We start from the raw sequence: 12354 nt of genomic DNA, 5'->3' as shown, positions 1-12354 counted from the left end.
TGTGTGTGTGTGTGTGTCTAAACGTATCTATACACACACACAGCCACCAGGTGTGTCCTACCTTCACAACAGAGGGGCAAGGATGGCTGTGTCCTACCTGGCAGGCACTACGGATGGCAGAACTGAACCGAGGGTGTGTCAGAGTTGGAGGCGGGTGGTGTGTGTGTATTTGAGAGAGTTGTGGTGTGTGTGTGTGTGTGTGTGTGTGTGTGTGTGTGTGTGTGTATTTGAGAGAGTTGTGGTGTGTGTGTGTGAAGGTGTTACCTGGCATGCGATCCTGATGAGGAAGTTGACCACGGTGTCCGTATGTTGTTTCTCGACAGGCTTTGTGAGCAGGGTCTCTGTTCCTGGCATGGACTGGCTGCGGCCAAACACCTGAAAAGCACATCGAAAAACATTTGAGGTTTTAATATTTCTGATATTTTTTTGTTTTAAAGATAAAAGGTCAAAATACAGCTACCAAAATGTTAAAAGAACGATATTTTTTACATTAAGTGTGCAAGGAATAGCATTTTACATTAACTATACATGTCAAATGTACAGTGTGAAGGGTAATAATAAAACTAAACTCGGGGACAGCGGTGCAGACGCTGCATGGTCTGCATTTAGGAGGGAATATCAAAGAGCCTGTACAAAGTGAGGGGTTTGTGGGCATTTCTAAGAGTGGAAAGTAGGCTGCAACTTGGACTTTCTGAACATAATCCTGGCACATTGTTTGACCAATTAACTTTTTTTTTCATCTTAAGCAGAAACAAATGCTGCCGTTGCATTTTTCTATAACACGGGACGAAGAAAAAAAAACACTGCTACTATTAAGAGTTGCGCTACAGAGAGTAAAATAGCTTTGAGTATAAAAGCTATTTTGAGCACTTAATAATAAAAAACAATCCATCTTAAAAGGTGGGGTGGGTAAGAATGGAGAAACCAGCTCGAGTGCACTAGAATTTGAAAGTACGCAGCCGAAAAAAATCTGCCACTTCCTTCAGACTTCCTTCCTTCCTTCCTCCTCCAACACACACGAACGCGCACATGACCAATGAGGGCACGAGATAAGTTTGTGCACAGATGGAAGGCTGACAGGCAGGTAGGCCATCCAGTCATCTGACCCGAGCCGAGGCAGATGATTGGTCGTGCTTTTTACAGCGCCACGGCTTCCACAGATGATATTTGTTTATGTATTTATTGTCAAAGCACTTAAGATATTCATTGCTGTCGGGATGTTAAGAGCATTCCATGGAATATAACAAAGTTATTCTGCAGTGAATTACCTACCCCACCTTTAAAATGTGCAACCTGTTATTTGAACTTGCTTTTCAGGAAAATGTATGCAAATAGAGAAGGTCCAAATGTTTGGTTTTTTTAAATATCAAGTTTTGGAATTACTTATTCTTTACATTTCAAGATTAGTGTGTGCTGTTGTGTTTTCTTTTTTTAGGTAAAAGAGAAACAAATGTTAACAATATCTTGAGTTACACCTGAATACTTGGAAACAGACGACAAATATTGGTGAGTTGTTCAAAATGTATAAAAAAGGATGATCACATTAAATAAGGAATACTGAAAATCACCAGGATAAGTATTCTTAGGGTGGTCCTTAAAATTTAAAGTGGGAAAGTCTAATCTCCAACCCCCAGAATTCATTCTATTAGTCAAGAAAAGTCTCCTGGTGAATGTTTTCCAGCTGAGGCTACACTTCACGGCCGATGAGGGAGGGGTACATGTTGTTGGAATTTCAATAAAAATTCACCAGGAGAGTTTTCTTGACTATCATAACAACTTCCGGTGGTTGGAGCTTAAAATAAATGAATTTGAAAATGTACATGGCACTAAGGACCACCCTAAAGTATTCTACAATAGTTAAGAATAAATCAACTTCATACAGTTGCAAGAAAAAGAACCCTTTGGATTCTCCACACATAGCGTTGTGTGTTCCTTCCAAACCACTCAGCTTTGGTTTCATCTGTCCACAGAACATGTTGCCAGTCGTGCTGTGGAACATCCAGGTGCTCTTTTGCGAACCTCAAACATGCAGCAATGTTTTTTCTGGGCAGCAGTGGCTTCCTCCGTGGTGTCCTCCCATGAACTCCATTCTTGTTCAGTGTTTTACGTATCGTAGATTCGTCAACAGAGATGTTAGCATGTGCCAGAGATTTCTTTAAGTCTCTCGCTGACACTCTAGGACTCTTCTTCACCTCATTGAGCATTCTGCGCTGTGCTCTTGCAGTCCTCTGTACAGGACGGCCACTCCTAGGGAGAGCAGCAACAGTGCTGAACTTTCTCCATGTATAGACAACTTGTCTCACCGTGGACTGGTGACCATCAAGGCTTTTAGAGATACTTTTGGAACCCCTTCCAGCTTTATGCAAGTCAGCAATGGTAGGTCTTCTGAGAGCTCTTCTGAGCGAGGCATGGCTCACATCTGGCAATGCTTCTTAAGAATAGCTAATTCAAAACTGGTGTGTATTTTTTATAGGGCAGGGCAGCTTCAACCAACACCTCCAATCTCGTCTCATTGGTTGGACTCATTGGTCGGCTGACTCCTGACTCCAAGTAGCTCTTGAAGAAGTCTTTAGCCGAGGGGCTCACAATGTTTACATGGTGTGTTCAATAAAAACATATAATTGTTTGTGTGGTATTAGTTTAAGCAGACTGTGTCTATTGTTGTGCCTTAGATGAAGATCAGAACATTTTATGACCAACTTATGCAGAAATCCAGGTCATTCCAAAGGGTTCACAACTGTATGTATTAGAGACAGACTATATTGTGATTCAACGACTCTTCTTGGAACAAAGGCATCTCATCTTTGAGTTTGAGGCGGGAAACACAGCAGATCACAGAGGGAGTGGAGATGAGACGGATGTGAGTCTGAATAGTTGTTAGGAGAAATGGATTAAGGCAACAACAACAACAACAACCGCGCTGTCACCTCCTGTCGGCAGTTTTTTGTTCCAGACAGATGAAAAATGTCTGTTTGATCAAAGTATCTTTCAAAGCGTTCTGCGATCATTCAGGGAAGTGGAACTGAGGGACAGGCAGAACAAACTTTGAGGCTAAGAAGACGCTCGTGTAAATGTTGGAGGTGGTAACAAATAACACAAAGGCTTCAATTCGATCCCACAACTTCTCCGTACCCACACACATCTACAATAAACTGCAAACTAAGATAGACATTTTATATTACAGGTGTTACTACTTGGAGGCTACATTGTTTTTTAGTTGTTATACTTCGGATCATGTATACCTGTGTCTAGCATACAAAATGGTAGATGGGTTCTTTAAATATAAGGTTGTTTATGTTGGCACTGTTACAATAACCAAGCGGCGCATGAACACCAGCATTAAAGCAAGAAAAGGTTTTTAAAAATAGATTTCTTTGGGAGTTTTATTATTATTAGTCTGAGAGATGCTGATAGGAAACCACGTGAATGTCACCAGCCCTATTTCCTTTAACCCTTGTGTTGTGTTCAAAAGCTGTTACCGTTCATGGTGCTCGCGGGTACACTTTGACCCGTGATTTATCTCAGTCCAAAACCCAAAAAACAAATGACCATCATCCAATATCGTTTTAACTACATCATAACTAACTTATAATGCATTCATAACCGAACAATCCTGTTGTAATTAAATGTTATGGCCCAAAACACATTACACCACATATTGCACACGTGCATGTGTGTGTTCAGGTTCAAGTGTTAGTGTACATATTCTTTGAGAAAGGTCGAGTTCCCGTGGGGGGGGTATCAGAGGGAGGGGAGACCAGGTGCATGTTGCGAACAATGATTGTTACAGTGGATGAAGGCGGTGGGGGAGGGGTGTCTAAAGTCAAAGGTGAATCTTGATTGGGCCAAATTTGAACTCGAGTCACCCAAAACAATTCTGCTGGTCTCCCCAGACCCGACACCAAATGATACACTTTTTTTTTTAGAGACCTTCAGACTTGGCAAAAATGGTCAAAATCTGTTCTGCAGTGTTTATATCTGCTGTGGAGGATATCATGAAGCCTTGTTCCGATACAAAAAACTAGAGCGCAGTTATTATATAGTTTTAACTTGAAACGGGTCACCGGAGACCCGAACACAACATGAGGGTTAAAGGCTAAACATACGTTTTTGTTTCTGTCGGCGGGAGGGAAGCTAGCCTGCAGCTGAAACACTACCTCTTGAAGAAGGAGCCTCATTTAGCTGTGAGTGTCACCACAGATGGAGTTCCCTCTTTCACACAGTGGGAGTGTGTAGGGGACGGTTTGGAATTAGGCCAGAGAGTTACCCACTGTAAAGCGAATCCATGGACAAAGTGACCGGCCACTGGATCCTGTCCTAAACTCTTTTTCTAAACAAACTCACCGCTGATGGAGCTCCTGATGCCGTGCGGAACCTCTTGGCGTCCGGTCCTGCAGCAGCAGCAGCAGCTCCTCCTCCTCCTCCTCCTCCTCCTGCTCCTACTCCTCCTGCTCCTCCTCCAGGAGCAGTGACAGCAGAGGAAGAAGAAGCTTCCAGAGACAGAGCTCGTTTCACTGCCCCCCCGCTCGTCCCCTCACCACCAGCCACAGCTTCAGCATCCGACTCCGGCTGGACAGTCAGGAGATTCAAAGGTGTTATGCACAAAGCTACAGTGCACAAATGGCAATGACATTCTTCTGACCTGAGCGGCTCCAACATATATAATAAAATACAAAAAACTAAATAAAAAGTATTGCAAAAAGTGTATATAGAGGAAGTGAAGAGGGGCATTACGTTAGTACAGCTGACAGAATGAAACCAAAGAGTATATGTGCTGTGTTTCTGACCACAGCAGTATTTATGGACTAAGGCCATGTTTGATAAATGGCCCTTTCTTGTGACATAATAAGCATGTCAGCAGTGATTCATTAGAAACGCGTAGAATAAAGAATAGAGAGAAGTTAAGGCATTCATAGTCATTTCAACAAGGCGCCTTAAAACACTGTTGTTGTTCACACACTCATAAGGAAATAAAAAGTGTACGAAGACAGCCCCCTGAATGTTTGTTATGATATTTTATATAAATCCATGATCTCACCAGCTGGTCTTTGATCCTCTGTAACTCCCACTTGATGACGACTTCAGCCAGATCCACGGCCAGCTTCCTCTGCTCGATGGTCACACTGGGGGTGAAGCCGAGGCGCTGCATGGCGCTGATCATGTGCTGAACCAGGTGGTGGCGCACTGGGTAGTACACCTGGAAGGACACAGCTGTGCGTTAACAACAGAGGAATCAATGATACGTTAAATCAGTCGGATAAAATAATAATAAAAAGTGATTCAACTTCAAGAATATTACAATCTGCTGCGTGAAAGCTTCCATACTTGGTATTCTAAACACAGAGTGCCTTGTTAGACTTGACTGCATGTTCTTCTCCTAAAGCTCTGACGCCAGATGGTCAGTGATGCCGATGGCAGAGTTCAAAAGAAGGATAGTGAGAAAGGCTGAACAGATGACAGAGCAGTACTTAAAGAACACAAAACCTTTACATAAAATGTAGCTTGGGGACATTTTTTATTTTATATTCCTTACTTTACAAACAAGCACAACTTAAGCGTCTACACTGCCAAATAGATTTCAAAGACACACTGCATACGTTTCCCAAAATGTGCTCCAAGTTCTGCATTGGTTGGCTATTTCTGGTTTGGCAAACTTGTTTTGGGAGCAACCTCTGACTTCCCCCAGCTTCGAGTTAAATTTTCACATATGAATTACAATAGCTCTGACTGCCTTAGCAACCATCCAAAAAGCAATTAAGAGGGGTGTTTTGAGGTCATTCTTCCAAGCAGTTGTTCCATCTAAATGCCAGATAATCAGAGGTCAGAGATGGCCCGAGGAGCACCATAAAGGAGGGGAGGCCACCTTATTAAATAACTATAGGCCAATCTCTAAGTTGCAGTTCTGGCTAAGGTTCTTGAACGCTTAGTGAGTGAACAGGTAAAGGTGTTTTTATGTACAAATGACATCCTGTCTAAACATCAGTCAGGCTTCAGAAAGCAACACAGCACCATCACTGCCACAATGAAAGTGGTGAATGATGTGGCGAGTATTTTAGATAATAAGCAGAGTTGTGCAGCTCTATTTGTTGACCTGTCAAAAGCGTTTGACACCGTCGATCATCGCATTTTGAAGCAGAGGCTGGTCAGTATTGGCATGTCCAGCCATGCAGTGGGTGGTTTGTGAACTACCTCTCTGAAAGGTCCCAATGTGTTCATTTTGATGGGCTGTCTTCTGAGTGGTTACAAATTGCAAATGGTGTACCACAAGGTTCTGTTTTAGGACCACTTTTATTCTCCATCTACATCAACAGTTTAGGTGAAAATGTGGATGAAGCTACTTTACATTTCTATGCGGATGATACCGTGGTGTACTGTGCAGGTCCCTCCATTCAGGAGGCTGGTGTTAAATTACAGGCTGTTTTTAACACTATTCAGACTCAGCTCTCTGAACTAAAGCTTCTTTTAAATGTGGATAAAACCAAGGTAATGCTCTTTTCTAAAGCAAAAAAGACACCAGAGCCTGTTTTAGATATTGTAACTACGCAAGGAATAAAACTTGAAGTGGTTACCTGTTACAAATACCTTGGTATCTGGCTTGATGATTGTCTCTCTTTTAAACTTCATCTCAATAACCTGCTTAAAAAGCTGAGGGTTAGGCTAGGTTTATTCTACAGGAACAAGTCCTGTTTCTCGCTTGAGGCCAGAAAAAGGCTCTGTGACCTTTTTACCTGTGTGGACTATGGGGATCTGGTCTATATGAATGCACCTGCCCATTGCCTGAGCAAGTTAGATGCTGCGTATCACAGCGCACTGAGATTTGTGACAAACTGTAAAGCATTAACCCATCACTGTACCCTGTATGCAAGGGCTGGTTTGCTTTCACTAACTGTACGGAGGCTCAGTCACTGGTACATTTTTATATACAAAGCCATGCTAGGGAAACTTCCATCTTATATCTGCTCCCTGATCTCACGGCGAATTGTAAGTGGCTACTGCCTGAGATCGCATGCTGTAGTTTTATTAAATGTGCCAACTGCTAGGACTGTCTTAGGGAAGACAGCTTTTAGATGCGCAGCTCCTCTGTCTTGGAACAGTTTGCAAATTAAATGGAAACTGAGCAATCTGGTGCCACTAAATGTTTTTAAAGCTCGGTTGGATGCTACTCAATCGGAAGCTGTTGGTACCTGTTTATGTGGATAATTATGTAAATGATGCTGGATGATGTCCTTTTGTTGTTCTGTTTATGTTTTTATGTTTCATGTGGAACTACTTGAGCAGGTCTCCCTTGGAAAAGAGATCAATGATCTCAATGGGATTTATCTGTATAAATAAAGGTTTGAAATGAAATGAAATCACGAATGCTATAAACGTGATTCTAAATGCCACTGCTTTTGTTTTTGGGGAGAATTGAATTTTTTAACATTGCCAATTATTCGCTCCAGATTTTAGGGTGATAATTCCCAATCACTTTGAGCCACTGAGTCAGAAGAGGCAAAACTCTGAAGTTGTATTCCCACTTAGTCTCAAGGACATGATGACACACACTTAGCCCTGAGAATTCACACTCAAGCGCCACACTCAAGAGTCACTTAGCTTCATCGCAAACTGAACCGGGACTCTCCAAACGCGCTGACAAGAGAGCAAGAGATGAGGTGTCTATCTGCCAGTGTCAGAGAATATTAAAGCCTCTCACTTTGAGGGTAATTATAGTCGATAGAGCGCGGCTTCACAGGCCCTTAATGACAGCGTGGCTAAGCCCTGTCCATCACGTGTGCACACATACAAACACACACCATTTCTTTATCAAACACACACACGCACACAAGGTCTCTCATCTGTCTGTCATTATCTGCTCCCCAGCGTAATTATGCTGATGTGATTACATTAGATTAGTCATCTGGCCCAGTGAGAGCAGCCTGTCAGTGAGACAGAGGGGAGCTGAGGGGAACGTCAGTCTTCTGCTGAGAGACCCTCGCTCTCTGACCCGGCGAGGCAGCGGACAGCAGCCGGCCGGGCGAGAGGGCACAAAGTGTGTGTGAAGTTTGAGAAGGCAGGCAAAAAAAAAAGGCCAACCATCCTTTAGCTGGTGGTGCCAGAGTAGGCGTGCACCGTGATACTCCTACTTTTACTTAAGTACAAGATCTGAGTACTTGGAGGTGCTTGCATTAAGGCGATTAAAGGTGGTTAGCACGGCTGCCTAGATCTGATTAGGAGGCACTGTCAATTTCAAACTCAAATTTGGTCAAACTAGTCCAAAAAACGATAAACTGGGGCAGACAAGATGATCCAACTTTTAATGATGATGCTCCATTCCTATTAGGCCCGGTTAAGAGGCATCATTTAATTCAGGGCACTCAGATAATCAGTAAAAATAGCTCCTCAGCTGTTTTCCCCCACATGTGGTTCTCTGAAATTGCCGAAGCCACACTGAGCAGGGAGGCTCGTCGGGGATTTGTATGATTCCCAGATAACCCTGGTTTACAGGAAAGGAGTATAAGACAGTGACATTTGATAGTCAGTAATTAGCTATCCTTGAAAAGGTGGTCTAAACAGGGCAGCCTTTGTTTTGATTATTCCGTACGGCCCAGCCAGCCAAATGAAAACCGCTGGGTATCAATACATCCAAGACAGAGTGCGGGAATGAGTCTTTAAGCCGGGAATTAGTTAGCATTTTTGTTTTTTTACCCGTCTTTTGGTTCGATGCCTGACCTAAGATCCGTGATTAACTCAAGCTTACAAGATTTTAAGATTTGTCGCATCTTAAAGAAGGCGTTTCCTAAAAAGTTGCTAAATGAAACTGTGCATTAGCTGCCGTTAGCTTAGCGGTGGTGACTTGCTTCTCAGTTCTGGCAATTGCACAATAAAAAAAAATGTTTGATTTGAAAATCACATTGGCTTTTGTCGTCCATTTGTCCCTTTGATGCCAACTTCCGGGTCAGCTTGTAAACAAATCACTGCACCACTCATAGTGATGAGCTGACAGAAAGTGGTGTTGACAAAACTGATTTCTGTTATATCTGCTCACCCTGAAGTGCTGCACGATGAGGTGCAGTATGTGGACCAGCTGTGGTACAGTGTGTCCCTCCTCCACGATGATTTTGCGAGTCCAGTGCGTCAACATCTGGTGGCCGTCCTCCATGCGGGCGGGAACAGCTGGAGTGAGGATGGCCATCGCCTGTCGCACGATGGCCCGAGCCTCCATGGTGTGGGCCTTCAGCAGGCTGTGGAAGACCTGAACAGAGGAGAGGTGATGTTGTTTTTCTATCATTCTATAATCTACATGTTGTGTAGCATTGATGCTTATCGATATCTTTTTAATCGATTACTGTAAAACATTTATTATAAATAGTATGTGGAACACAACATGGAAAGGAATAGGAAAACTAAAATGACACTCCTAAAAAAGTGCATACCAACTTCTCCGTCTACCACACACACACATGTCCAGTCCTTCTAACTGATACTCTAAACATATCTTGATATCTATTTTCCAAACATTGTAGTTGCCTGATATACATGGATTCTTTTTAGTACTGTCTACATCTGCTTCACAAATCAGCCATGTTATCTCCATTCTTCCTTTAGCTCCCCTCCTCTCTACGGAGTTCCTCCTCTCTCTTTGCACGTCTCCTCACCTGCAGCACGATCTTCTTGTGGATGGCGAACTTGGCGATGATGTGAGCCAGGAGCAGGTGTCCGCTGTATTTGCATGCGGGGTCCACGCAGGCTTTGGGCAGCAGGCAGGGCCAGGCGAAGGTCATGAGGCGCCGCAGCTTGCTGTTGCGCGACTTGTTGTTGTCATGGATGTGGTGGGGGGCGTGCTCCACCAGCAAGGTGGAGAACTGCAGGAGGCAGATCCTCAGAGAGTCCAGCAGGTCCGCCTGCTTCTCTGGATCCAGAACCTTGGAGAGGGATGGAAGAGACGTGGGGTTAGAGATGGTTGAGTGAGAGGGAAACAAAAGCCTTTGCACTCAGAGGGAGTACAGTATATGTAAGCAGTCAATAACGAAGGATCTAGGGCTATAAGTGCGCTTATTTTGGCTGATATTGCAATTGCTTTACGGCCCGTCCACACTACAGCTTCAAATAAAGCTTGGAGCTGGGCGCGTCTGAAGCTCGACCAACAACCAATCGCATGAATCTCCCGCCCTGACACACAAGCAGCGGTTTGATTGGCTAGAGCTTGTACTGGCATATGATTTGATTGGCTGGCGCTGGCTACGCCGGAAACGCCGGGGACGGACCGCTAAGCTACCCACAATTCAGTTCGGCGAAAAGCGAGGCAACGTGACGTCACCCGATTCAAAGTGAATGACGCATTGGAAACCGTTTTTGAAGCTGTCGAAGCTGAAGTGTGGACGGGCCGTTATTAGAGATAATGATCATGATTGAAACATTATTCACATTATCATTGACACATATTGAGTGATTTTTTAAATCAGATTTGTAAAAAAGAATACTCTTTTATTCAGACTGGTTTACAGACTCTCCTGTTTTGCCAACCCGGTGCTTAAACAAATATCTCTACACCCCTGGCCGACATGTCCTGAGTTTGAAATATATCTCAAATAATGTATGCACTGCATTTCTCCACATAAACATCACAGTCTGCAATTAAACGGTTGTCTCCTGTGCGCTCCTCTTTCTACTTGGCGCACAGGTAACTTTCTCGTGCGCACGAGAGGCTGAGCCGCCGAATCCCTCGGAACATCATAAAAAACATTTTCAACGGTTTTCTGGTGAAAGATTAACTCGGCTACTGGATGAAATAATATGACTGCTATAGGTGCGAACATTAAACACTTTCTGAAAAAAATATTATGATAAAATATTTTTATATATTTATAATTCTGCAAATATTACGATAAACTCACAGCTATTTTGCGGCCTGGCAGTAACACCTCCGCGGCCCGGTACCGGTCCGTGGACCGGGGGTTGGGAACGCCTGGTCTAATATACAGTATTGATTGTCCTTCTTCCTTATCTTCCAACCATTTGGACGCAAACTTGCATTTCCCCCATAACGATGTTATGGACCTTCGCGCGCTATCAAGCAGTGAGCGTGCGACGTCCTGTTCAGATGACGTCAAACCCAACGGGATGCCATCAATAAACTCCACAGAATCACACGACACACCTACGCCATGACTACATTCAGGCACACTGTAGAACACAACCTCTCTGGACCATTTAGATACTTATTGAAAACAAGCTACAAAATGTGATACCTTAGAAAATGCCCTTTAATACTTTTTAATAGCCTTCATTTTCACTAAATTGATTTATCAACTTTTAATACCCCGCGGACCCCCTGTTGTCTTTACCAAATGTTGCATTAAATAACATTTGAATATCATTTTGTTCCCCAACCAGCACTGGAAATCAAAAAATCCAATAATGGTGCAGGGATGAGTCCTATACCTGGGAATGAGTTAGCATTTTATCACTCCGTTTCCCTCGTCTAAAGAGGACCTTAATTTCATTGCACTAGAACATATTTCGAGTTCACTCATTGTGAGACCCTAAATGAATTCAATGTTATTTTCTCCAGGTGGTGAGATGCTTTGTGTGTGAAACAAAAACACTTTTTTTTTTAGCGTAGAAACCAAAACGCCTGACACCTGTTGTTGAGTGTTTAAGTTTGTGCAGACAGAGAAAAGAGGTGTCTTGGATTCCTTAATGCACCATACGGCGTTATAAAGAGAAACACATTCTGTGAACATACCGTGTGCCTGAAGTGCACTGAAGGATGTCTCAAAATAACATTTGAATGATGTCGCAGCACAATGAAGCCCCAGCTAGGAGGGATAGAGGAGGCTGAGGGAGGAAATGAGACTCCAGCGGCACGTAGAGGAGCCATTAGCAGCCATTAGGCCTGGTGTTAGTCAGTGATGAGATCCGCCACAGCACAAACAAACATGCTGACCTTTCGCATGGTCACAACATGACATTTACACCAGGCATTACAGCCCGGCCTGACGAATGAAATGTGACGGTGGGAGGGTGAGATAAAAACAGAGACAGATGGGAAAAAGAGGAGGAAGAGACAGATTTAAGGAGCCCAGTAATGTGTGGAGGCCACTGGAGAAAAAGACTAAGTGGGATGGAGTTGATGATGAGTGAGAGTATGGAGATGTGCTGGACTGATAAGACATTATGAGAGGAAATGCAGCAGATAATTCAATCTGGGAGATGGATAGAGAGACAAAGCTGGTGAGTAATGAACAAAAGAAGGGGGAGAAGCAAGCAGATTGAATTTGAAGAGAATACCTGCAAGCCTGTGTGCGTGTGCGTGTGCGTGTGTGTGTGTGTGTGTGTGTGTGTACCTTAGTGATGAAGACACTGGTGATGCTT

General features: G+C 43.5%; 1 protein-coding gene across 2 annotated transcripts in view; it reads right to left on the bottom strand.

The window, feature by feature from the left end:
* Positions 1-12354, bottom strand: part of trrap (transformation/transcription domain-associated protein) — a 117961-nt gene that overhangs the window by 65045 nt on the left and 40562 nt on the right. For both annotated transcript variants that reach the window (XM_034107282.2, XM_034107283.2), the window contains 6 exons: positions 12327-12354; positions 9636-9902; positions 9026-9232; positions 5039-5197; positions 4345-4569; positions 265-375 (listed from right to left, as the gene is read on the bottom strand). The exon at positions 12327-12354 is cut by the window's right edge and continues 101 nt beyond it. In XM_034107282.2, the coding sequence (XP_033963173.2) occupies positions 265-375; positions 4345-4569; positions 5039-5197; positions 9026-9232; positions 9636-9902; positions 12327-12354 (997 nt within the window). The remainder of the gene's footprint in view (positions 1-264; positions 376-4344; positions 4570-5038; positions 5198-9025; positions 9233-9635; positions 9903-12326) is intronic.

Source organism: Pseudochaenichthys georgianus, chromosome 19, assembly GCF_902827115.2.
Source record: "Pseudochaenichthys georgianus chromosome 19, fPseGeo1.2, whole genome shotgun sequence".
Classification (NCBI taxonomy): domain Eukaryota; kingdom Metazoa; phylum Chordata; class Actinopteri; order Perciformes; family Channichthyidae; genus Pseudochaenichthys; species Pseudochaenichthys georgianus.
Note: the sequence above shows the minus strand (reverse complement) of the source record. Positions and strands in the feature narration are given on the sequence as shown.